At 59.6% G+C, this 26,486-nt stretch overlaps 1 protein-coding gene across 1 annotated transcript in view; it reads right to left on the bottom strand.

The window, feature by feature from the left end:
* Nucleotides 1-6,272: 6,272 nt before the first annotated feature.
* Nucleotides 6,273-26,486, bottom strand: part of DHRS3 (dehydrogenase/reductase 3) — a 35,830-nt gene continuing 15,616 nt past the window's right edge. Inside the window, exons 2-6 of the mRNA XM_037045196.1 lie at nucleotides 14,769-14,912; nucleotides 13,967-14,086; nucleotides 13,408-13,646; nucleotides 9,562-9,687; nucleotides 6,273-6,771 (exon numbers count right to left, since the gene is read on the bottom strand). Of these exons, the coding sequence (XP_036901091.1) occupies nucleotides 6,687-6,771; nucleotides 9,562-9,687; nucleotides 13,408-13,646; nucleotides 13,967-14,086; nucleotides 14,769-14,912 (714 nt within the window). The 3' untranslated portion in view covers nucleotides 6,273-6,686. The remainder of the gene's footprint in view (nucleotides 6,772-9,561; nucleotides 9,688-13,407; nucleotides 13,647-13,966; nucleotides 14,087-14,768; nucleotides 14,913-26,486) is intronic.

The raw sequence follows: 26,486 nt of genomic DNA, 5'->3' as shown, positions 1-26,486 counted from the left end.
GGGGAACGGGTGTGCTGGGAGGAAGGCCGCACACCGCCGTCGGCTGCCCGTGACAAAGGTTCTGTCCCTCTTCGTTCAGACAGAGGTATTTGCCCAGTGTCACCTGTGGCCTGGCCTCCCTCGGTGCCCTGTGCTCTTGGAGTGCTCCTGGAAGAGAGTGGGCGAGGACGAGAGTGCAGTAGGGAACCGGGGCTCTGACTCTGAAAGTCCCTGGAGACGGGACTGGGCGGGCGAGCGCCGCCGTGGAGCGTGCACAGCGGGAGGCCATGCCGCCGTGGGAAGGAGTACAGCTACAACTTCAGGACGGACCCGGAGCCGGACACAGAAGACCGCATCCTGCGTGTACGTCCCCGAAGGTGTCGGGGCGACGTCTGCGCAGCCCGGGAAGATGCGGAGCACATCAAATTGCACACCTTCCGTGTGCTGTGTGAGCTAGAAGTCCCTGAAGCTGTTCTTTGCGGATGATCCTCGAGGCAAGTGGGAGAGATGGGGAATGAATGGAGTAAGTGCAAGGCTGAGGTGGAAGGCGGAGACTCGGGCTCAGGCGAGAGGCTTCTGGGAGGTAGGGGACGTCTTCGGCAGTGCCCACGGGGGACGATGAGCCTCTCAGTGGCTGCCTGCGTGAGCACAGGGCCGTGGGCATCCCTGCAGAAATAGCCCCTCCCCGCTGCCTTAGTCCAGAGAAGTCCTGACCCCGGGTGGCACAGCCCTGCACTTGGCCAGCCCTGGGAGGCGGGGAGAGGCCGTGAAGCCACCCCGTCCAGCTTTTCCTGACAGCCCTCGGGGGTGGCTCTCTGAAGACCCTGCCCCTGAACCCGGCCATGCACCGGAGGGATCGAGGTGCCCAGAGCAGCTTCCCAGCAGGGCGGTGGCCATCCCGCCACTCCCAGCGGTGACTTTTCAAGGGACTTCTGTGTTTATTTTCACCCTGAGCCACAGAGAGACTTGGGGGCAAAGGGCCTGCCTACGGCCAGCAACAGCCGAGGTGCCAGAGAAGGGTCCCACCCTGCCCCATGGGTGGGAGAACAGCAGCCCCATTCCCAAAGAAGCCCCTCCCTGTGTGGCTCGTTTCCTCAGCCCTCCTCAAGGGCCTCCCCCAGCCCCGGCCTCTGCCCACACCAACCAGCAGGGAGCCAGCCAGGCCTTGAAGGACCCTGCTGTCACAGGCTGGGCCAAGGTGGGGTGTCCCAGTCTGATGGGAGACAGAAAAGGGAAGCCGGTCCCAAAGGGGAAGCCCCTGCTGCCCAGGTGCTGAGCAGCACAGAGGGGAGAAAACAATGACATGCAGGCAGGTGGGTGAGTGGGGTCTCCTCCTGGCTCTTCCGCAGCAAGAGGCGTCCTGGGGGCAGCAGGGTCCTGGGAGCGAGCGATGGGAACTGCCAGCATTGCACGGTCCCCTCAAGTTTCTAGAGGCTTCACACTGGATACAGGATGGCAGGGACATGTTGTCCACCCTGCACACACAGGAGGGGGTCACAGAGCAGGTGGAACCCCAGAGTCTGGGTTCCTGCCTCCAAACACCTGGTCCTCTGCCTCCTGGTGGGCTGGTGGGAGCTGGGCACTCAGTGCCCGTCGGGTGGCTAGAAGCTGGGGGCCTCAGGGCAACCGTAAGAGGTGGTGGGTGGGTGGGGACAATTGGACCCACATGCCTGTGGGGCAGCGGCCCCCCGGCCCGGGCTCTGCCCACAGCTGGCAGCCCCGGGTTTATGCACAGAAGTGTGTTAATGGATGTTGGTAAATCAGATCACAGTCCAACCGCCCTACCCAAAGGGTGTGCAGCGTGGCGGGGTGCCCACAAGCTCTTTCTGGCCTTCTTTCTGCATCGAGGGACTTGGACGCCAAGGGCTTGGCTTTGCCTGAAGCAAGATGTGGCTGCGTATAGTCCATCTCTTTACAGACAGACCTCTGAGCTCTTATGCCAATGCCTGTACCACTCCGCTTTGGAGAGAGGCAGACCCCTTAGGGGAGAAGCCCCAGAGATGCCATGGTGGGCATGCAAGCCCCACTGGGGCCCTGCATGAGCCCTGCCCATCCACCCACCTACAGCTGCTTCCCTACTCTGTGCTGCTCAGCACCTGGGCGGCAGGGTTTGTCTGTTTGGGACCTGGCTTCTGTTTTTGGTCCCCCATCAGACTGGGGCATCCCCAGGGGCCTGGGTCATGTGCCCATCAGAAGAGCTAGGGGTGGGGGTGCTGTGGTCAGTCTAGAAACCTTCTGTCACTCTGGTCGCANTGGCCATCCTGCCACTCCCAGCGGTGACTTTTCAAGGGACTTCTGTGTTTATTTTCACCCTGAGCCACAGAGAGACTTGGGGGCAAAGGGCCTGCCTACGGCCAGCAACAGCCGAGGTGCCAGAGAAGGGTCCCACCCTGCCCCATGGGTGGGAGAACAGCAGCCCCATTCCCAAAGAAGCCCCTCCCTGTGTGGCTCGTTTCCTCAGCCCTCCTCAAGGGCCTCCCCCAGCCCCGGCCTCTGCCCACACCAACCAGCAGGGAGCCAGCCAGGCCTTGAAGGACCCTGCTGTCACAGGCTGGGCCAAGGTGGGGTGTCCCAGTCTGATGGGAGACAGAAAAGGGAAGCCGGTCCCAAAGGGGAAGCCCCTGCGGCCCAGGTGCTGAGCAGCACAGAGGGGAGAAAACAATGACATGCAGGCAGGTGAGTGAATGGGGTCTCCTCCTGGCTCTTCCGCAGCAAGAGGCGTCCTGGGGGCAGCAGGGTCCTGGGAGCGAGCGATGGGAACTGCAAGCATTGCACGGTCCCCTCAAGTTTCTAGAGGCTTCACACTGGACACAGGATGGCAGGGACATGTTGTCCACCCTGCACACACAGGAGGGGGTCACAGAGCAGGTGGAACCCCAGAGTCTGGGTTCCTGCCTCCAAACACCTGGTCCTCTGCCTCCTGGTGGGCTGGTGGGAGCTGGGCACTCAGTGCCCATCGGGTGGCTAGAAGCTGGGGGCCTCAGGGCAACCGTAAGAGGTGGTGGGTGGGTGGGGACAATTGGACCCACATGCCTGTGGGGCAGCGGCCCCCCGGCCCAGGCTCTGCCCACAGCTGGCAGCCCCGGGTTTATGCACAGAAGTGTGTTAATGGATGTTGGTAAATCATCAGATCACAGTCCAACCGCCCTACCCAAAGGGTGTGCAGCGTGGCGGGGTGCCCACAAGCTCTTTCTGGCCTTTCTGCATCGAGGGACTGGGACGCCAAGGGCTTGGCTTTGCCTGAAGCAAGATGTGGCTGCGTATAGTCCATCTCTTTACAGACAGACCTCTGAGCTCTTAGGCCAATGCCTGTACCACTCCGCTTTGGAGAGAGGCAGACCCCTTAGGGGGAGAAGCCCCAGAGATGCCATGGTGGGCATGCAAGCCCCACTGGGGCCCTGCATGAGCCCTGCCCATCCACCCACCTACAGCTGCTTCCCCACTCGGTGCTGCTCAGCACCTGGGCGTCAGGGTTTGTCTGTTTGGGACCTGGCTTCTGTTTTTGGTCCCCCATCAGACTGGGGCATCCCCAGGGGCCTGGGTCATGTGCCCATCAGAAGAGCTAGGGGTGGGGGTGCTGTGGTCAGTCTAGAAACCTTCTGTCACTCTGGTCGCACCTGGCCATCATTTTGGTCTGAGAAGAGGAGAGGTCACCAGAACATCCTGGCCTGGGGAGCAGGCTGGTGGACGCACGACTCCATTCCCCACCCACATCAGGCCAGAGAGCCTAGTCGCTGGGAACCACGTCACAGCGGGGCTTGGGTCTGGTGTCTCCCCAGGCCGGGTGCCCAGTCTGATTCTCTTTGGCGATGGGGAGGAGTCCCAGGCACAGCAACCGGGTCATTTCCCAGGGCCCAGGTCTTCTTCCCAGGGCGGGCACACCCCGTCCTGGCCCTTGGGGTTTGGGGCGCCAGAGAGCTTCGCTTGGCTGTGCCTGAGGGACGGAACCAGCTCTCACCTCTCCCTCTCCAAGCGGCCAAACCATCTTGGGGAGGAACAAGGATGGGCCTCCTGGGAACCTGCCCAAGGCTTTTTCCCTGGTTCCTCTGGGAAAAGATCCAGAAAAAGACTAAAAGTGTCCAATTGGAGAGGAAGGGGGGAGGGTGGGACCAGGCCCTGAGGCCCTGGGCAGCCACAAGGCCCCGCCGCGGCCAAGACCGAGACTGTGCTCCCAGTGGGCCCTGAGGAGGGCTGGCCGGCCCGAGCCCTCTCAGACCCCGGGGGTCCTTGCCACGTTCCAGGTCTGCAAGCCAAATGCAACTTCATGGAAACCTCAAGCGTTGAATGCTCTCCAGAAGGTTGGCCTGTGGCCAGGCCGTGAGCGCGGAGGCGGGACTGGGTGAACACACTGGGGTGCACGCTCATGAAGGCCGGCCGCTCAGGAATGCTCGGAAACATCGGGGCTCCGCCTCTTCCATCCCTGCTCCCTGCGACGAGTCTGCCCCCAGCTGATCTCCTGGGAGGGCCAGCGACAGGCCCCACCTGCGTGCCAGCGGGTAGGCCAAGCCCAGGGGCCCACCGTGGTGGCTTGACACGTGCGGGGTGAGGCATGTGGCCCTGGACACTCAGGGCCCAAACTCAGCAGGCTGGCAAGGGTGCCAGGAAGACCCCATTAGTGCCTTTCTCCCCTGCTTCCCCACAGTTTGGTGGCACTTGTTCTGAAGGACCAAAATGAAGGTGATGCGGTAGGCAAGGGGGCTTGTGGGTCAGGTGGAGCTGGGTTCAAATCCTGACCCTGGCTCTCACAGCCCCACAGACCTGGGCATGCAACTTCCCTGCTCTGAGCCTGTTTCCTCACCTGCAAAATGGTCTTTCTAACACCCCACTGCAAAAAAAAAAAAAAAAATGGCCAGTGCCTCACTGGCCCTCTGCTCAGGACGTGGTGTGCACCCCTGGGAGGCCACCATGTCACCCCAAAGGCAGCCTCGTCGCCTTCTCTACCTGCAGCCTGCAATTCAGTTTTTCCTTCTGCTTTATGGACATCTTCTGTGTGACAGACTGTATTATAGCTCCGAGTTACTACGCACTCCTCTGTGGGGACTGCATGCCCGGCTGCACCCATGGCCGCCTTGACCCCATGACCTGTTCTGGCCAATGAAATGCAAGTGAAGTGACGCATTGTTTCTGGGCAGAAACTCTCAAGTCTGTGTGTGGGTGGCTAGGGGAGTCCACCTCTGCCACGGGAGGACATCGTCCGCACCCACGGAGGCTTCTCTGTCAGCCAGGGTCCCAGAGAAGAGACGGCACAGAGCAGAGCGGCGGCCACCCTCCCAGGGCAGGTGGCTTGAAACCTGGGGGTCCTATCCTGGCTGAAAACACCTTGTGGCTTTCAAAAGTCCTAGGAGAGCCATTTCCCAGTCTTGAGCACCTGCTGGGGACCGTGGGCAGTCACAGGGAAATGCTACGCCTCAGGTGCTCAGTGAACAGTGGATGTAATCACGACTTGGCGTTTCCGCACACGGACCAGGCTGACCACCACCCAGGCTGCGAGGCTGATCTTCCTCAAACGTGGGGGGCGCGTACCTGCAGGCTTTAAGCAACGCCGAGGGGAGGAGTTCCTCCATTGAACGTGTGGCCTTCTCGCTGCCTGCTCCCCTCCCTGAACCCCCTTCCTCTCATAAGAGCCATGTAGACAGAGGCTACTTAGATGATTCCATGGTCTGCCTGTGCCCTGTGCCCAAGGTCAGGTTCATTACGCTGCTGCAGCAGTGGAGAATGCACCCCAGAGGAGCCACCAACCTCTCTCCCCACTTCTCCTGGGCTGTCATTTTTCCTATTGGCTGAGACCGTGTCAGTCTCCGCAGCTCCTCTCAGGCCCCTCCCTCCTTTGTTATTTCCCATGCAACCAAATTTAGCCCAGGGGCCCAGAGCTCCCCCTTGGCCCTGGCCTCGTGGTGCTGGTGGTCTTCAGAGTTTTGACTTCTCAATAATATTCCCCTCTTAGCACCCAGCACGTGCTAGGGAAGACTGGGTCTGCCCTCCCAAGCTGATGGCTTCCTGGCTGTCGGAGCCATGGCAGGGCCGAGAGAGAGGGCTCTTCAGGGAAGTGGGTGGGGAGGCACAGCGGCCCCTAACCCCTGGCCGTCGGGAGCAGGGCTGAGTCAGCAAGGACCACGTGTCCCCGGGCCTGAGATCTGATGTCTCCCAAACTTTTTCTCGCCCATTTCACTCCTGGCAGCTGGGACCCCAAACAGACCTGTTCTCTCTCAAAGGATGGGGTTTTGTGGTTGGGGTCCAGGGTCCCCTCCCTTCTGCCCGCCAAGGACCAGGGGCCAAGGATTTCAACAAAGGAACTCGCAAAAGCCATCTCTCTTTATTTTTCATTCCTGCCGTTCCACCAGTTTGCAGAAGCTGAGGGTGAGTGGATTCTGGAGGGGAAGGGGGAACGTCTGCCGCGCCCAGACCCTCCCAGAAAATAGTCTTTGCACACTGCTGAGGCTGATTAGACTTGAGAAGCAATTTAACAATAAACTCTACAGAATTAGAAATGTACAAAAGTGTCAAGGCAGCTGCTGGCTGGTTTCCTGCCTCCCCATGGGGGGTCAGAGTTATGCCGGTCGGTCCTGTGCAAAGGTCCCGTGGCTGGCTTAGGGGGCAGGCAGATTCTTCCCTGGGAGGGGGCAGTCCTGCTCACCCCGCAGAAGTGTGCCTAGGCGGCCACGGTCCCCGCAGGCTCCGTGGCTTTCGAGCGTGCCTGTGTCCCGCCTTTATGTCCGTCCTTTGAAAGTGTTCATGCAGGTGTAGGTTCCTGAGAATTTGTGGATCTCCTCCAGGGCCGCCTGTGGGAGGATGCTGGCGGGGGGCGAGGGGGAAAGCAAGAGAAGATGGTCAGTGGGGCGGGGGACCAGCCGCTGGGTCGCTAGTGGCTGCCCAGACGGTGTAGCAGAGTGATGCCCACACGCCACCCCCGCCCACCCCTCCATGTGAGGAAGCGCTTTCGAGTAAGTGGATGGATGACTATTTACAAGGCAAAGGGTGGGCGGGAAAAATAAACCGTCAAAGCCACATTCTTTGCATTTTAGGGCCCAGAGGTATCTCAAAGATCAGTGAACTCCAAATGCCACTTACTCAACAAATATTTACCGTGTGGGGCTGAGCACTTCCGTACTGGGCGTCACCCCCTCCAGAGACACTTCCTGTACTCACGCCCAGGCCTCTCCTTGGGCTCCCCACAGTCCACGGCTTCCCCACCAAGCCCTAGAGTTGTCCTCACTGTTTACTTGTCAAGCCCATGCGGGGCCTTGTGGCAGATATGTCACCTCTGATTCTGGTCCCTAGCACTGGGCCAGGCATGAGAGGGACTCAGTCCATTTGGTGAATCAAATTGAAGGGCCCTGGCCCACACTAGGTGCAAGATGGGAAAGGCCCCCTTCCAGTGAGGGCAATCTGGAAGGCTTCCTGGAGGTGGTGGCAATGGCATTGAGCCTATAAAGATTTCTCTTGGGGTAGGTGAAGAGAGGGTGTACTACAGGGAATGGGGAGGAAGGTGGCTGCTGTTCCCCGTGGGGAAGTCGCAGGGGACAGAAAAGAAAACCTGGGCTGGAAGCTCACTGTAAGAGTGCTGAGATGTTCTAGATAAACTAGCTTTTTTTCTAGAATGTCCGAAAGGCTTCTAACCAGCTCCCTGAGGCGGAGGTGGCAGCCTGGCTTTGGTGCGAGCCCAAGTCCCTGCTCTCTTGGGGACTCACAGAGGTAGCTGAGGAGCCTCTCAGAGCAGCAATGGTCAGTATGGACCACGGGAGGCCGCACTGTGCCCTCAAGTGCCTCCCCCTGCCCTCCACTTGCCCCTGCTCTCTGTCTCTAAAAGGGCTTTGAGTTTAGAGGAGAAAGGACTGGTCAGGGTGTCCCCTCCCTTAGAAGGTTTCTGTGCCCACAGCTGGAGCCCATGTCACATGCAGCCAGAGGGGAAGCTGGTTTCCTGGGAGTCGATATCTGGTAAAGGAACTGGGATGTTTCACTTCCTGAAAAGGCTTTCCAGATCAGAGGGGTTCGGTCAGCCAAGGGGTGGGGCTGGAGACGGCTGGGGGCCCAGAGCAGCCAGGACTCCAACGGTGGGCGGGATGGAGTGGCCCCTTTGGTGTGGGACTCCGATGGAAAGAGTTCACTGTCCAAAGTTGGGAAAGTTCTAGAGAACGTGATTCCAGGCAAATTCCGGAGGAGGACCACCTCTTCCCATAAGCCCACTGCCCCTGGGGGTCTGCCTTGGTGGACCCCACCCGACCAGCGCTGTGATGTGTCCATGAATTCTGAGACTTCGGCACCAGGAGCTCTGTCTTCCCCACTAGGTGAAGCTTCCTGAAGCCNCCCCTGCCCTCCACTTGCCCCTGCTCTCTGTCTCTAAAAGGGCTTTGAGTTTAGAGGAGAAAGGACTGGTCAGGGTGTCCCCTCCCTTAGAAGGTTTCTGTGCCCACAGCTGGAGCCCATGTCACATGCAGCCAGAGGGGAAGCTGGTTTCCTGGGAGTCGATATCTGGTAAAGGAACTGGGATGTTTCACTTCCTGAAAAGGCTTTCCAGATCAGAGGGGTTCAGTCAGCCAAGGGGTGGGGCTGGAGACGGCTGGGGGCCCAGAGCAGCCAGGAGTCCAACCGTGGGCGGGATGGAGTGGCCCCTTCGGTGTGGGACTCCGATGGAAAGAGTTCACTGTCCAAAGTTGGGAAAGTTCTAGAGAATGTGATTCCAGGCAAATTCCAGAGGAGGACCACCTCTTCCCATAAGCCCACTGCCCCTGGGGGTCTGCCTTGGTGGACCCCACCCGACCAGCGCTGTGACGTGTCCATGAATTCTGAGACTTCGGCACCAGGAACTCTGTCTTCCCCACTAGGTGAAGCTTCCTGAAGCCTGGGGCCGACTGCTAGTCCTGAGCAGTGGTTCTCAGAGTGGCCCAGTCCCCTTGGGGCGCCTGAGACCCCTCCGGTGGTCTGCGAGGCTGAACTACTTTCGTAACGACAGCAGGATGTCATTTGCCTTCTCGCTCGCTCTCTCACGAGTGTGCGCGCGAGGGTTCCAGAAGCTACACAGATTAAAGGACGTGTGACATCCCAACAAATTAAAATCAGAAGCAGCCATAGGAATCCAGGTGTCTTCAATTATGTTACACAATAAAGAGTTTTGCCAAAAAGAAAAAAAAAAGTAAAACAATGCCATTCTTCTTGCTACATTCTTTTGTCTTCTTTGAAAATTTACTGACTTTTCATTAAAAAAACCATTTACGTTGACAGATTTTTATCGTTATTTATGAATAAGTAATACTGTAAATATAAACACATGTATAAATCCTGTAAAGTTTCTTCTCCGTTTTCATGTCTAATACAGTAAACAGCAATAGATACAACCCACATAAACGAAAGCTCTTTGGGAGCCTCAGTCATTTTTAAGGCTGTAAAGGGGTCCTGAGACCAGCAAGTTTCAGAACCGCTGCCCCAAATTGAGGACAGGAGCCCTTGGCATGCAAGCCAGCACTATCCCATTCCGCCCACAGCAGACACGACTAATCGATCGCGTGTGTGCGAGGCCTCTTCTCCAGGAGAAGGGACAGTGGTTGGCGGGAGCCTTGCCCTGAGCGCTGTCCCCGGGCCCCATACCTTTTCAAGATAATGAGGGCGTGCATCGTCCACGGGAGCAGCAGGAGCGCCTGGTTCAGCTGCACGGCCTCCACTGTCCTCCGGGCCACGGTCTCCGGCTTCAGAGGCGGGAAGAGGTTGGGGAACCTGGAGGCAGGAAGGGACCCCGTGGGTTTATCCGGGAGACGCAGGTGCTTCTGCCCAAAGCCTCTGTGGCTGACAGGTCTGGGTCAGCTCTTTGGTGTCTCCCTGGGACTGGGAGACTGGAATCCTGCTTGGGATCTTCACCCTCTTCCTCCCTGTGCCCACTGAACCTCCACGGCTGCATCTCTGCCGGCGCTCTAGAGCCCGGCTTACCCGTGGTGCTCAGGGAGGGTGGGTGGCAGTGCCTACGGCCGGGCCCCTCCCTCCCCTTCTCACTCTGCTCCAGCCGCCCCAGCCAATGCTTTGGTTCCTGCCACTTCAGTTCTTCCCTGTCTCGGGGTCTTTTACCAGTTGGCCCACTGGCCGGGCTCCTCCCTCCCAGCGACCTGCTCAGGGAGGCGTCTCAGCTCGTCCACTCACGGTGGCCTCTAGTCTCGTTCCCCTGCTAATTTGCTTCACTGCATTTACATCCACAATGGCCTTGTCTGTTTGTCTGTGTCCTTGTCAGTGGTCTGTCTGCCCCTCAGACTGAGCTCCACAAAGGCAGAGGCCTGGTGGGTTTGCTCTGGTGTATTCCCCGTGGGCTGGTTCCGGCACTTAATAGGAGCTCCAAAAATGCTTGCTGAGCCCTGACCAGTGTGGCTTAGTGGGTTGGGTGTTGTCCCAAAAGCAAAAGGTCACCGGTTCAATTCCCGGTCAGGGCCTGGGCCTGGACTTTGGATTCGGTCCCCGGGGTGTGTACAAGAGGCAACCGGTCGATGTTTTTCTCTCCCTCTCTGTTTCCCTCCTTTTCCCTCTTCTTTAAAAATAAATAAATAAATTCTTTTAAAAACGAGAGAAATGTTTGCTGAATGAATGGGCACCAATGAGCGGCCGCTGCCCTGCTCAGACTGTCCGGGAGCAGGGCCTCTGCGGAGAACGCCCTTCTCTGCCCAGCCCGCTGCTCACCGGCTCACCGGTTCCCTGAGACGTTTACGGAGTGCTCTCCCTGCGGCTGACACACGGACACAGGACCGAGTAAGCGACGTCAGGGGCTTCTGGTACCTGTTCGCAGGCATCTCACCTGAGACCCATAGAGTCTGCTGCTCCCCGAGGGCCCAGCCTGTGCGCAGTGTGCACCGGGTATCATTCACTCCCATTTATGGAGGGGGCAACTGAGGCTCTGGGGCGTGGTGGGGGATGAGGGATTCAAACCCGGCCTGCACAGAGCCCCAGGCTCCGGCCCCGCCCTCACCACGCACTGCCTGTCCCACCCCTCTGGGGCCTGGAGGCCCCGCGCGGAGGCCCTGGCTCTGACCTCCGTCCTACAAAGAGCCTGTGAGCTACTCTGGCACCAGGAGGATTAGGGCGGTGAGTTGCCAGGGTCTGGAGCCACCCTGAGCGAAGGACGACTCTCCGGCCCCCCCACGCCCACTGGGTTGGCCCCAGAGAGTCTACAGATCTCAGCCCCCGCCCTGGGCTTCCTTTGCTGTCACAACACGCCGCTGAGGTCCCAGGGCCTGCAGTCCGGAAGGAAGGCCGGCCGCCAGGGTCCCCCGGGGCTGAGCGTGTTGAGGCAGCTCACTGGTGTGGGAACCCTACAGACGGTCTGCTTTTCCAGTCCTCGCCTGGGCCCATCCTGCTACTGGGGGAGGGAAGGTGAGAGCCGGGGGCAAGACTGCAGGACAACCTGAGCGAGGGGCCCTGTTCTCCTTTCTCTCCCCGGCGGGTGGGCGGGGTATCTGGGAACCACCAGCTATTCACTCCCACGGAGGCGGCGCAGACTCTGGGGAGAGCACGCTCAGCCAACTGCCATCTGTGTGGCCTCGGGCCAGTCACTTTGTTTCTCTGAGCCTCAGCTCCCTGTCTGTGAAATGGGGGCATGAGCTCTGGCACGGGGGTGCTGGGGCCAAATGCAGCAGTTTGTAGACCGTCTGTTAGGGTGGAACACAGAGGTCAGTCACCGGCCATGAATGAATAACTGCACCCAACTATACGGCCGCCGTTGCCGGGAAACCCGTCAATTTTGCCCTAAACATCTGTCTCCCGCCCTCCACCCTGGGAAGCTGCTAAGCCTGGTTGGGGAGGAAGCCAATGCTTTTCTCCTTTTTTCAGGAAGCGGGAGTTGGTCAGGCACTAGTCAACACCAAGCGCCCTTTTACTGGTCTTCTCCGAGCCCTCGGGACTTCCTGCTCGACGGGTAAGCAACCTTCGTCTGGCAGGGGTGTCCAACCTGCGGCCCATGGGCCACATGCAGCCCAGGACGGCCGTGAATGCGGCCCAGCACAAAATCGTACATTGACTTAAAACATTACGAGATTTTTTGTGTGTGTGATTACATGTCGCAATGTACTTAATGAGTGGCCCAAGACAACGCTTCTCCTTCCAGTGTGGCCCAGAGGTGCCGAAAGGCTGGACACACGTGCTGGAGCTTCCTGCTGGCCAGGCAGGCTAGTTACTCACACACAGGAGCATCGAACCTGTGAAGAAGGAGGGGGGCACGCTTCTCAACCCCTTCTCAGCGATGAGAACGCCGAGGCACAGAAAAGTGACTTGCTCAGAGCGACACAGGCAGTTTGGGCCCACACTCACAACTGTGAAAAAACAACTTGAGAAAATCCACGCATCTCCGTCTTAAAGTGCTGGAAGGTGGGGTCTGCCAGTGTCCCGCCCCCTTCCGCGCCCAGGCACCCCATTAAAACTGAGGTTGCCACTGCCGAATTTCCATCCAATGTGCACTCACGGAGCATCTGTTGTATGCCCGGATGAAAAGAAACCAACCCAAGACCTCCTGGACAGAGGGGGCCAACTCGGAACATTAACAGTCATTAATCCAGCCTCCTCTAAATTCAGAGTCTATGATAATTTGCATGCAGGTCAGGTGGAGATGTCTACTTCTGTGACAAACTGGAGAGACAGTCTGCCAGCAAGATCACTAACAGAAGCATTTATGAAGATGTTCATCGTTGGTAAGGATAACAAGAACAGGGGCTGGTTACTGAGCACCGAGCGCGCCCCGGGCTTTGCTCTAGATGGTACCTGTGTTGTTTTTAATCCTCCCAATAACCCCACCAAGAACGTGAGCAAAGTGAAGCTCAGAGAGGTAACAACACTGGCACGGGATTTCCCGGCTGTGCACAGGTGAGGTGTCACCGACACCAGGTGTTCTGATTCTTGATCGCCAAAACCACACGGGGTCATCATCACGAAGCCGTACCGAGTGACCCCCACACGGCACGCACCAGCCGAGTGCCTGTAATTGGCATGCAACAAAGGGAAGGAACCTTAAGTGTACGGTGGGGTTAATTTTTCCCCATGGAACCAGTGCCCCCATCAAAAAGAAAGAATGTTTCTAAAAGCCTGGAAAGTTCCCTCGTGCTCCCTTGCAGGCTTACCCTACTCCTCCAGGGGCGACTTGGTTATTACCCCCCAAAATGCCATGGCCCAGTTTTGCCTAGAACTTCATACAAATGGAATCACACAGAATGAAGCCTATTGTCTCTGGCTTCTTTTGCGCAACATAAAGCCTCTGAGAGTCACACGTGGATTAGCACTCTCGGCCCTGGACGCGGGACCCTAGACGTCTGTAGTAGCATCCCGCCATCTTGCAGATGAAGAATCAGGCGTCAGACCTCACCGCCGAAGAGAACGGGCCTGGGTTATTCGTTCGTGTATCTGTGCTCTCTCTCTGCACACCGAACCTCCCGCCTCGTCCAATCTGCCTGTGGGACCCGACTCACTGACCTGACCCTCATGCCCTGGAACATCTCGGTGCTGGTGTGGAAGGGCAGCACGGTGGTGGCACTGACGCCCGGGCAGTCCAGCAGCCCCAGGGTCAGGCTCTCCATGAAGGCGAAGGCCGAGGCCTTGGAGGTGCAGTAGTCGATGGCGCCGGGGATGGCGGACAGGGCCAGCACGGAGTTGAGACACACGATGTGGCCGTTCTGCAGCTCCAGCATGCGAGGCAGGAAGGCCTTGGTGGTCTGGGGGCGGGCAGGGAGGTCAGTGGGGAGCAGCAGGGCCCCTAGAGCCCCGTGCCCCCCACCTCAGGGAGAACAGACCGCCCTGCACACACACACAACCCCAGTGAAGAGCCTTTACGGGTCAGGAGGGGGCTGAGGGCTGCCTGATGCAGGAAGTCCACCTGGTCCCTCCTCTTGACCGGTCACCTTGTCCTTGGACATCCCTCCTGGCCTGAGCCCAAGCCCTGGTGAGCCTCTCCTTGCTCCCTCTAGGCCCCCGGACGGATGGAACATGTCAGCGGCCCCAGCCCAGGGCTGGGTCCGCCTGGAAGGGTCCTCACCCAGAACTGGCCTAGAGTGTTGATGTGCTGGGACTTGAGGAGGGCGTCGTCGTCGCTGTCCATCAAGCTCTTCCCGTGGACCACGGCGGCGTTGTTCACCAGGATGGTGATGTCGCCCACCTGCAGCAGACAGGGGCCACAGGCTCCATTAGGGCAGCCCCGGGGACCTGCATGCACCCTACAGGAGTGGGACCCTGCCGTGTGACCTGGGGCCACATCACCCCTCTGAGCATTGGCCGTGGTTTGTAAGGTGGAGCTAATGAACATACCAGAGTTGTGCTGAGGATCAGAAATAATTTATGGCACATACTACCCCTGGCACACGGCACATCTGTAATAAACGAGGCTACTGTCACGTAAAAGCTGTTGACATTCACCATGTGCTTACTGAAGCAGTTTCTGCTCTGTCGGAGCCCACTGACACACTCGGTCTACACGGATGGCTGGGGTCAGTGGCAGGGTTTTCCCGGAAGGAAATGCAACACTGCCCACCCCTCCCCCGCCACTGACCCCAGGGCCTAGGAGAGACACTCACAAGGTCTAAATTCCGAAGGGGACAAGAGATGATTACTTCTGTCATGTAATCAACCCACGCACCCAGTCCCTGCCCCCTGAATTACACACACACACATGCCCACACACATGCCACACACAGCGTGGGCCAGCTTCACAGAAGGGCCCCTGGAGACACTCTAGAAACAGCTGCTGTGCCACCGGCAGTGCCGTGTCCCAGGCCCCCTGAGAAGGCTCTCTTGGGCTCGGTGTCCCACCGAGCTGAGGAGGGACCCTCCCGGCTGCTCACCTTCTCCCGGACGGCCTTGGCCGTCTGGTACACCTCCTCCCGGTTGCCCACGTCACAGATGAAGTAGTGGCACTCTGTGCCCATCTGCCGAATCTCCTCCGTTGTCTCCTTCAGGCATTTCTCAGTCCGGCCCCACAGAACGATCTGGAAGGAAGGAATAACAGCCCTGAACAAGGCAATTCCACCCAAAGAGTGCACGCAAAGCAAATGGACAATGTGATTTTTTAAAGGGATCCAGCCTTCTCTGAAGTGAACCCAGAGTTTCTGACTGATCCGTTGACGGGTTATTTGCAAGTCTTGCGCATTCCTTCCAGCAGGACGCATCCTCCCAGCCCAATTCCAGTTATCCTGGCATGGTTAGAGGCAATGGCCACACTCTTCCCGTAGAATGTTCCAGAAGGTTCTCAGGTAGGAACAACCTGGCTTTCTCACCAATTAGGCCTAGAGCCAGGTTTAGGAGCGCCAGCCAGGAGACGGCACTGGGAGGCTCAGGCCATGCGGTGCGCAGTGAGGAAGCCCAGCCTTCCACCCAGCTGTGGTCGCACTCACTCACACTCAAGTCACACGCAGAAGGAGGGCCGGGAAGAGAGGCAGCCAGGCTCTTGCTGAGGAGGGAACTGCCTCGCCCCCCCAGTTCATAAACCCAGGACTCATGACTCCAGGAGGCGACCCTGGCAGGACCGAGAAAGGATTCTAAAAAGGGTTGGACAAACTAATGAACGGCCGGCCAAAGAGGCTCAGCAGAGAAGCCCAGCTGTTTCTCAACCTTGACCTACGCGAGAAGGACACAGCTCCTGACGTGGCATGGGGTCCAGAGAGGCCCCTGTTGGTAAAAGGGTTGAAGGCAGGGGGCCTAAGAACCCCAACCAAGATTCAACATCACGGGCGCAGCGGGAGGGAAGGCCGGGGCTGGCGACAAGCGGAGAGAGGGGAGGTGAGAGGCTCCTCAGGGGTCGGGCTGAGGGGGCTGCTCTTGTTCCTTCTGTTGCTCTTTAAAATCATCAGTGAAACGCCTCCTTAAAAACAAAGCCCAACACGGAAACGCCGACGCGTGGAACCGACACAAGGAATGAGTCACAGGTTCAAGTCCGTATTCTCCTACTTTCAAAGCAACTAAAGAGACGGAAAGGCTGTCTTGGGAAGGTGGGCACCTTCGAGTGCGTGTTACAGACAGAGGGCCAATGACATCGGGCCGGACTCCAGCTGGTTTCTGCAGTTTGCTCTGGGATGAAGGCAGAGCGCAGTCGCACCGATCAGCAGTTGTGGGTAGTGACAGCTTAGCCGCTGTCGACCTTGAGATCTTGGAAGTTTCCCTCGGGCAGCCCTGGGCCCCAGGTAGGTGGGGCTCGTAGGGACACACCAAAGGGGCTGTGGTCTCCAGTGAATTTGATTTTTTTATTAGAGTTTTAAAAACGTTTGAAGTAGTTTCCAAAAATAAAAGCGTTTTCTCAGCCGCTAAGACAACTCTGGGAAAGCCCGGCTGGAAAACCCACCTGTCCAGACACTCGGCTCATTTTAATGACGGTCTTGACCCACAGGATGGGTTTGGGGAGGACGCCCCAGGGCCTCTCCTTGACCCAGAGGCCCACCAAGGGCAAACGAACTGCCATCAGACAGGCTCCAGGAGACCCTCTCTGGTTGGTCAACTGAACACAGACCTGGGACATGCTCCTCCAGGCCGGGTGGGCGCTTCACAAGGAAGATTAGACACAGCATCTGTCCTAGGAAGGCGGTTCAGTGCCATCCTGCTCCTCTCCACCCCCGTTTCCTGCCATTCTTCCTGGTCACCCATCAGTCTGTCCATCCATCCTTTCTCCCATCTATCCATCATCCACCCCACTCTATCCCACCATCCACCCATCCATCCATATCCATCCATCCTCTGAGAATATCTGAGTGAATGTAATCTTTGGCCTTCTTTCTCCTGCTCTGGTCCCTGCCCAACCCCATCCCATCTCCAACACAGAAGGGAAGCAGGACCCTGGAGCTTGCACAGTTCCCTTGGGTCTGGTGAGGTTGGGGACTCTGAGAGTTTCCGGGCAAGTTGAGAGGGGCGAAGCTTCAAATAGGGGGCTTGTTGGAAGGTGCACGGGTCCAGAGGCCTGGGAGCACAAATGGCACCTCAGAGGGGCTGGGGCAGCAGCCCAGATGGGTGCCCTTCATTCTGGGCATGTTGGGTTCTTCTTGGCACAAACAGGTGTGCACAGGGTTCCTGCAAAGGTGGCGCCGAGGGCCCAGGGGCTGTGGGGCCAGAGTAACTCTTCCTGGACCCCCAAGTTCCCAGGTACAGCAAGGAGGGCAGGGGTCTCAAGCCCCAGTGTCATCTGTCCAGGAAACGGGCAGTCAGGGGACCTGGGAGGACAGCCTCGCCTCTGTGGCTGGAAGGACAAGCCCAAGATGGACACAGGGCTGGGGTGAGGGAGGCGAAGTGAAGTTGCACCCCTTGCCTTCCATGGGTGGGGCCTGCCGCCAGGTGGGACCCTGAGGTTTGGTCATTTCCTTTAGAGGCACTGTGGGGGACGCCCCTGGTGGCCGGGGGACTGGCCTCCTCAGGCCTCTGCTCAGAGCCCCACTCCCGGCCCCAAACCCACAGGCCCTTGACTCCAGTTTGTTCGTTTCTCACCCTGTGCCCTGCCAGCCCGTGTTCTTCATTGGGTGGATGAATGGAAGTTCGGGGGCACAGTGGGGCGGTGTGGGAGGCAGCTAAATGGCCTCCCTAAGGCTGAGGCCATCGCATCTTCCCTGATGGAGTTGTTCAGGGTCTTAGGACCCTCAACAGAGTCTACTGAGACCAACAGCCTGCACGACCCGGGGTTCCCTAGAGCTTCAAACCGCCATGGGCTGAGCCGGGAGGCCAGGAGCCAGGTCAGAGGCGGAGGCCCTGGAAACAGGGCGAGTGAGGGGTTTTAGTCTCAGATAAAAACGAGGCTCAGGGTGGGGGAGGGGGCTGCATGGGCCTCATTGTGTCTCTGTGTGCGCAGCACTGCCTGACACGTTCCCAGGCCCTTGGTGGAGGTTCAGAGTCCCTGAGTGCAAGGCTGTGCGCTTTCCCATCTTCGGACCCAGGTGCATCTGCATGGTGGCGACGTGGCCAGGGCTGGTCCATGGTGGGGCGTGGTGAGGGAGCTGAGTGGAGGGAGCTGAGTGGAGGGAATGGGAATGGCTGCAGCCTCTCCTCTTCCTCAAGTCCGCCACCCAGGCCCCTGTGGGCATCAGGACACTGGCCGGTAGAGCTCAGCAGGCCCACCAGGTGGCCCCTGCCCAGAATCACCTGCTGCGGCCCTTGGACAGGTGACAGAAGAAGAGGCCTGCCCAGGGCCAGAGGGCAGTGAGCCCCAGGCAGCAGGAGGCAGGCAGGGGTCTGAGAGGAGCGTAGGGCGGGTGGGCCGAGGATGGGGCAGATTTATGAGCCCTGGGAACCCAATGAAGCCTCCTCTTAATTAACTCCCATGACAGGGAGCAGCTGGGGAGGGTCAGCGGCCCCGGGATTTACTCTTAAGCTGGGTTTGTAAAATAAAGGCTCAGAGTAGCTCAATGCCTCCTGGCCTGCCCTCCCCTCTGGGGCAGACGGTTAGCTTCCATGCTCCTGAGCCTCGTGACTGGTGAGGAGGAGGTAAGAGAAAGGACAAAGGCCTGCGGCTTCCTGGTAAGTAGGTCCTGACCTGTGACCGCTGTGACCGCCGGGGGTGGTGGGCCCACATGACCTCTGGCGGGGGTGGGCCCACACTGGCCACAGCCACCCTGCCGGGCCAGGGCCTCCCAGCAAAGGTGTGGCTCCAGCCCTTCTCCCACTCCCCAAGCCATCGGGACAGAGGTGACAACCAGCTGGAACCCCTGCACAGCCCCCAAGTTGAAGGCTGTTATTGCCCACTCTTTGTAGGATATAAAAGCCCAAAGTGACCCTCCGTGGGTGGTGGAGGCAAGAGTCAAACCCGGAGTCTTTGTCTTGCACAGAAGCTCCCCTGAACCCTGAGGCACCGTGGGGTAGTCTGAGCTTTAAGAGTTCTGCGCCTGCGTCATGTGTCTTCCCCACCCAGTCCTCCTTAAGCTTCATGCCGCGCCCGGCACAGGATGACGGTCCATCTGCTCACCAGAACAGCGCAGAGGGCCCGCTGCAGCCTGGGCGCTGTGCCTGGTGCTAGGGAGCCCAAAGACAACAACAGAGCAGACACGGTCCTGCCTCCAGGGGCCCACGTTACAGGGGAGGAAGGCCCAAAGGAAGGAGAAAACCGTTGGATACAAGTGTCCATGAGTGGGACAAAGACTAAACGGGGAACTTCATTTACGTCCGGGGATTTGTGGGGTTGCTATATTACATCCTTGTATAAGGAAACTGCAGCTCAGAGAGGCCAAGCAGCCAGTCTGAGGTCACACAGCAGCTCAGTGACAGCTGAGATCTGAACCCAGATTTGTCACCATCATTCCCTCCTTTCACGCGGTCTCGTGGGGATTGCGCATGCTGAGGCTGGCACCCACGAAGTGCTCGGTAAGTGCCCTCCTCGTGATTTCCCACGGGGAGGAAGAGCCGAGAAGAGCACGGCCCAGCCTCGCAGCCTGCCCTCCTCTGCAGCCACGAGAATGGTGAGTGTTCATGACACAGAAGTACGCTCAGAGACCCACGACAGAAGGAGCGGCACTGCCCACACAGGACAATCGCCCCCTACAGACTCGACAGGTCGAGGGGGGCCGCACAGGGACAGGGGGGTCTCGGGCTGGGAGCCTGGCTGACTGTCGTTTGCTTCCTCAAGCTTCTCTGTACCAGGAGCAAGGACTCGAAAGGACAAGTGCGGTCACCGATGATCTGAAGATGGGAAGGCAGAGCCAAGCTTTCCCGGCAGATCAGGCCCAGGGAGATAGAACCTTCGCGCACAGGGGCCTCAGCACCCAGGCCCAACGTCTGCTGTCCCCACCCCCTGGCAGTGCCTGTTTGGGGCTCCCACCACTGCCCACCGGCATCTCTCTCCCCCTTGCTGAGCGAATGACGGGGGAGCACGCGGGGCCCCAGAGCTCCCGGTTTGCGCGCGCTCTCCCACAGTGCACTTGGCCCTGTGGGTGCCGTCCACACCCTGCTGGGTCTACATCCTGTCTCTCGGAAGGCAGGGACGAAATCTCGCCCACCATGGGTTCCCCACGACCCTACCTCCTGCTCGGCACGAGCTGTCTGTCTCTGTGTTAAATGCCAAGTATACCTGTGGACTCCTATTCATCCTGCAGAACCCTGCTTGAAAGTCCCTTCAGTTCTTAGGCGTCTCGGCTGCTCCTTCCATCCTCGCTACACTCTAACACTCTACCGTGGCTAACATCGGCTGAGCGCTTGCCATGGGCCAGGTGCGGTGCCGAGGACATCCACGTGTTCTTCTCTCATCCTCACAACCCCACATGGGGATGGTTACTCTCTCCATTTCACGGGGGAGGCTCAGACAGGCAGAATGACGTGCCCAAGGTCACATCGCTCAGAATGAGCAGAGCCGTGTGGGTCAGGATTCACGTTCCCCACCGCCAACCCTAACTCTCATTCGGACCTCTGCTGTGCACAGGTGTGGGGGTGCTAGGCCTGTGGGTGAGCCCCCCTGTATCCCTCATCAGCTCACAAGGTCCTTTAGGGAGTGCTACTCACCTGGTGACCTCAGCACCCAGCACGGGCCAGGCACAGAGTAGAAGCCAGCTAACACTGTAACGTGGCACTGGCCCCCGGAGGCCTCTGGGAACTGGCCCCCGGAGGCCTCTGGGAACATCTGCTGGCCAGAGAGCAGGCTCTTCCCCACCCAGCCTCGCCTTCCTCGCCCAGAGGGGCCCACACGAAGGCCTGGACTTGACGTGCACAGCTGGAGCTCGGCTGCAGAGCACAGTCCCACCAGCGACATGAGCCGCCTGGTCCCCGCAGGAGCATCTGTTTATAATCGGCAGCTCTGGAAAGACCCGAGCCCCTGGGCAGGGCTCTGGCAGGCCAGCTCTTGTCCCCTGGGCCCCATGCTATGGACCACAGCAGTGCTGCGCGGGCTTCTCAGAAGAAAAGAAAATACCCACCAGAGTCCAGGCAGGGGGGGGGGGGGGCGGACGGTCACAATTTGGAGGGAACACAGCTCTCGTCTGCCCTGTGCCACCAGCTGGCGATGTTTCTGAAAGTCTACCCCTGTGTCCAGATGAGAGCAAACAAGCAAGGAGTGTCCATGTCGGGAGTTCGAGCAGACGCCAGGGAGATGAAGGCAAGTAGACGTGCGTGTGCGGGCAGGTGCTGTTTCAGACACGGACACACGCTCTTCACAGACACACGCCGTCCAAGTTGAGTTTTGGGCTCTCCCCCTTCCCCATTCCTGTCCGTCCCCCATGAGAGAGCCCCGTCTCAAGTGGAGTGGCCCAGAACACGGGCCCAGGGCTGGGCTGCCTGGGCTCAGCTCTCTGATCTGTCCCTTACGAGTTACCCACACTTGGAAAACCTCCTTAGCCACTCTATAAATTAAAGGTATTAAAGAATCCACTTTGAAGGATGGTTGAGAGGATGAAAAAGGACGTGATAAATATTAGCTATTATTATTGCTGTTATTATAACCCCAGGAATAAGGCTTTCTCCCAGAAGGTCCCTCCCACCCCCTCCCAAAACTGGAGTCGCTGGGCTGCTGGGTGCCTGGGTGACCCCACCGGGACGTCTCTGCTTCTAGACACGGCCTTGACTGGGGCAGAACCACACAGTCCCAGAGACCTCTCTGTTTGTGTCCTTCCACCTGACTCGGCACACCCTCCTCCAGATACACCCCCGGCCCAGGAAGGTGGAATCCGTCCAGCAGCGTGCACGCGGCAGGCCAGCCACTGAGAGCACTTTGCCATAGGAGAGGTTTTCTAGCAGGGCCCTGGGGGTTCCAGTGAGGACCCTCAGGGGGTACCAAGGGCTGGGGGCGTGGTACACTGGTCCCAGGCCATCCAGTGCAGTAGTAGCTTTATTAGACCTCTAAGACAATCATTCTACAAAGATTCCGTCGCTCTCCAGGGCAGAAGCTCATTTTTTGTTTTGTTTTGTTCTCCCCCAGAAGCTCGTTTTGACTAGAACGCCTCTAGCTCCCACCCACTGGGAGTGCCGGCTGCCCCCCGGCACGCACACCCACAAGCCTACCAGCCCCTCTTCCAAACACAGCCCTTCAGGGTCAGCAACAGTGCTGGGGCACCACCCCCAGACACTTCCGCCTCTCCTCCGGGAGCCAAACCCTCCCTGCCCCTGCGTGCACTCTGCCCCCAGTGTGGCCTCCGGGGCGCTGACCCGTGCTACCCCAGGGAGTCACAGGTGACAAACTGCCAGACTTCTCCCATAGGCTGCCGTGCCTCCTCGCCTTCCTGCCCCTGCACAGCCGAGCTGCCCACGCAGCAGGCAGGGCGTGCCCACGCAGCCATGAGTGGCAGACTCCCACTGGCTCCGCCCCTGTGTATCAGCCGGGGGGGTTCTCCCTCCACAGTGCCAGGACCACAGCCTGGGTGGGACCAAGAGACCCTCCTGGGCAACATCCAGCCTGGAACTGGCCCCTTGAGAGCTGAAGAAATAACCTCCAGCACTCGCCCCCTGCCTGCACCCAGCTGGCACCCAGCTGGCACCCACACCCACCTCACCCAGTCCTCTGGCAGCCCCGGGAGGGGGCTGTCACGCCCATTTGCACACAAGGAACCGAGGCATGGAGGAGCTCTGTGATGCACCCAGGGTCACTCAGTTAGTGCCTGGGGGAGCCGGCCTCCAGCCTGCTTGGTCTGACACCCAGCCTGTGCCCTTGGCCACTGTACTTCACCTGCAGGGGCCAGCTGGCCCCGGAGGAGGACACATCCATTCACTGCACAGGTGTCACTGAGCACGGGCCAATGAGGAGGACTGGGTGGCAAGGCGTCCCCCTCCCAGGGTCAGAGGGAATGGCACGGCCCTGCTCTGGGGCAGCGCACGGCCTCGTTGGCCTGGTGTTTGCTGAGTGGGTGACAGGGATGGCCCTCACCCCATTGTAAGGCGCCCAGGGAGCTCCACAGGCTGTGGGGTCAGGATGAGCAGGACAGAGGACACCCAGCTCTCTTCTCCCCCAGACCACTCTTTGGTCCCATCCGGAGTCAACAACCGGCTTCCCTCTTCCTACTGGAAAATCAGGCAGCTGACTGGCTTCCCCCCAGCCTGTCCCACTCCGCCCCGCCCCTGGGCCGCTTGGCTCCAGGCTCCCACTTCCCTCAGGGCCTTTGCACCAGCTCTTCCCCACCCTCCTCCCGAGGCAGCCCTCTTCCCACGGCCTTTGGGTTCCGCTCAAGTGCCTTTACCCGAGAGGCCTTCCCACCCCCGCAGACTCACGCTCCCCAGCCCTAGCCCTGCTTCTCAAAAACAACTTTTTATTAATAGACTTTCTTTTTTCCGTGGTTTTAAGTTCACAGCAAGATGGGGTGGGAGGTACAGAGATGCCCCCCCACACGCACAGCCTCCCCCGAGATCCGCATCAGCACCCGGTGGAATGTCGGGTACACCCGATGGACCTGCACTGTCACGTCCTTGTCTCCCAGAGTCCATGCTTCACACCGGTCCCTCTCGGCCTTGGGCACCCCCAGGTTTGGACGCTGCATAATGACGTGTGCCCGCGGCACAGGGTCACACAGAGCAGTGCCACTGCCCTGGCAATCCTCTGGGCTCCGCCCCTTCACCCCGGCCTCTCGCAGCCCCTGGCAACTGCTGATCTTCCTACGTCTCTGCAGTTTGGCCCTTTCCAAAATGTTGTGGAACTGCAATCACACAGCAAGTAGCCTTTTCAGCCTGGGCTCTCTCACGGAGTCACTCGCACCTACGTTTCCTCCGTGTCTCCTCACGGTTTGACAGCTCCCTTCTTTTCAGCGCTGAGTGACCTCCCATCACAGGGACAGACAGCCGTTTATTTACCCACCTCCTGCGGAACAAGGCCGGGTTGCAAGTTTTGGCCATTGTGGGTAGAGCGGCTGTCACCCTCTGTGTGCATGTCCCTGTCTCTTTGGGTCTCTTCCAGGGGCCGAGGTACACACCTGCCTGTCCCCAGGGAGACGGACATGTCCCTGAGGAGAGAGGGCACCTCCTCAAAACCTAACAGCGCTGCCACCAGCCGAGAGCAGGTGCTCAGAACCAAGTGGGACGGCTGGGTTAAGGCCTCACCCCATCCCTGTGTGCGACTCTTGTGTCCCTTTTTGGTTCTGGGCCCCCTGGGAAGAGCCTCCAAGGAAACGGTCTCAAAGGCTGATCCAGGAAAACCAGAGTGGCTTCTCACTTCTGGCCTGAAACCCGGGGGCTGACGGTTCTTTTCACAAACGCTCCCAGCCTACCGGACTGGCCTTCCTACAGACCACATGGGGCAGAATACTGGGCTGGAGAAGCTTGGGTCAGAGTTACTGGCGGAAGCCCCATGACCTCTGTCTGCCCCAGTTCCTCCATCTGAGCCACCCTTTGGAGAACCCAGGGGGCCCGGTGGTGCCCCACCAGGGAGGAGAGGCAGCAGGTACAGACCCCCCTCCAGCACGGCGCACTTCAGTATTACCACCCTGAGCAATGGGGTCAGAAGTCCAGCCCAGGGATGAGGCTCAGCTGGGCTAGGACACTCAGGCCAGCTGTACTGCCAGAAGTTTCCCAGCAGCCCTTGAACCTGGACTCCAAAGCTGAGCTCCTTCACTGCTCCCTGCCCTGCCTCCCTCCCTCACTCACTCACTCACGGCTCCCATTCTCCCAGACTTTGCTTTCACGTGTGTATGCGGAAATTGGGTGACAATAAACACACGGGCAATGGACCGTATGACATGTAAAGGTGGCCCCAAGTGCAGGGAAAAAACAGGCAGTTGGTAAGGGGTTCGAGGGGCATGTAAATGGGGGCAGGGTCAAGGAAGGTCACATCTGGGCAGAGACTTGAGGGAAGGAAGGAGGCAGCGATGCCCCCATTCGGGGCCATTCCAGGAGGAGGAAACGGCCAGTGCAAAGGCCCTGGGGTGGGAGCAGGTTTTGTGTGTTGGGCAACAGCAAGGAAGCCAAGTGGCTGAGCCCAATGGGAGACAAGCAGGAGGGCTGTCACCATGCGGGGGCTGGGACTTCTCCCAGTGGTGGGAAACCCTGGGGAGAGTCATGAACAGAGCAGTGATGGCCTCTAACCCTGATTTGGGACAACAAGTGCTGACTGTGGAATTGGCGGTGCGGAGGGGGGTGGGAACCAGGGCAGTGCAGGGGCCCTTAGGAGCTGCTCTGTGGCAGGTGGCAGATGTGGTGGGGGGGGGGCAGGGCCCTGGGGTGGAGGTAATGGAAGAGGCCCTGCCTGGCTGCAGGGTTGGGCTGCCACAGAAAGGCGACCCCACGGGGTGTGGCCTGAGAACAGGAAAGAAGGGGGTTGCTGTGGACTGAGTTCCAGGTGTGGAGAAAGAGAAAGACCCCGCCTTCCACCCCCAGATCCCTCCATCTTCCAGAACCCCGGGATTACGCAGAGGGAGGGGGCGGGGTGGCCGCGTGTGAGGAAACAGTTCCAGGTGGCCGGGGCAGCCTCCCCAGGCCAAGGTGTCTGGATGCCCGCCCAGCGGGCCAGCTACCCACCTAGCGCCGCTGGTAAACACACCAGTTTCCAATAACAAAGGGGCCGGCCATCCCAACCCAGGCCCTGACGGTCAGGAGCCCAGGCCTGCGCTGCGCAGGGACACCAGCCTGCTTCGCGGAGGACTGGGTGAGGGGGTGGCAGGAGGAGCTGCTGGGCGAAACCTCAACGGGTCTGGCAGGCGGCTCCAGGAAGTCTTTCTGAAAGTGGGCCCAGGGGCGGGAGGAAGGTGGGGGCGCCCGGGGTCAGGAGGGGATGGGGCGGGGCTGGGCTGGAGTCCTGGGTGGGGATTGGGCCGGGACCCCACTTGGCGAATTGGAAAAGGATGGACAGAGTAGGTAGATGGTGCGGAGGTGGGGCAGGGTGTCTGGTAGGGGTGCGGTGGGGGGAGGGGTGGGATAAGAGAGGGGAAGGGGTTTTGGAGGGGCGCCTGGTTAGGGTTGGGAAGCTGACGGGGAGGTTGGAGCTAGGGCTGGGGATGCGGTCTGGGAAGGGGGAAGGGCGGGGTTGGATTGAGGATGGGGAGGAGGGTTGGGGCGTGGAGGGCGGGAGGACTGGGGGCAGGGAGCGGATGGGGGGGAGGTCCCCCTCGGACTGCAGGGACCGCCCTCGCTTCCTCCCTCCTGCAGAGCGGTAAACAAACGCGGTGATGTCAGGCGCTGCTGACCTGCAGCTGAACCCAGAGCTGTAAATGAGATGCAAGGTGCCAGCAGCCTCCGGGCCGCGGCCTGCGAGCCACACACGCTCCTCCGCGCCGGCCTGAGGTTACCCCAGCTGCACACGCGGACAGGATGCTGCAAACACCACCAGACATTGCAACACGGAGCCAGTCTGCTGGCCGCAGCGTGAACCGTCCCGCCGCCCCCCTGGTGGGCACTGGCCCAGCTGGAGCACAGCCTCCCTCCTGAGCATCCCTGGGGGCTGGCAGCTTCCATGCAGCGAGGATCAGCCTCCGCAGCAGGGACTCGTCCTGTGCCTCCCTGGGGGGGAGGGGGCGCCCTCCAAACCCGGGGCTGGGCATCGGGGTCAGCTTTGGGCTTTCTGCCCGCCAGATTGGGTAGAAAACCTGGCCTGCCTTTGCACTCGGCTTTCTGGGAAGTTCATTTCCCTTCAGTGAAGCAGATGCTGGAGGCCCTTCCTCTAGGTACAAGCAGATGCCAGAGTGTCCCTGCCAACC

The sequence above is a fragment of the Sturnira hondurensis genome, unplaced genomic scaffold (genome assembly GCF_014824575.4).
Source record: "Sturnira hondurensis isolate 20B ecotype Veracruz unplaced genomic scaffold, ASM1482457v3 Scaffold0004257, whole genome shotgun sequence".
In the NCBI taxonomy this organism is placed as follows: domain Eukaryota; kingdom Metazoa; phylum Chordata; class Mammalia; order Chiroptera; family Phyllostomidae; genus Sturnira; species Sturnira hondurensis.
Note: the sequence above shows the minus strand (reverse complement) of the source record. Positions and strands in the feature narration are given on the sequence as shown.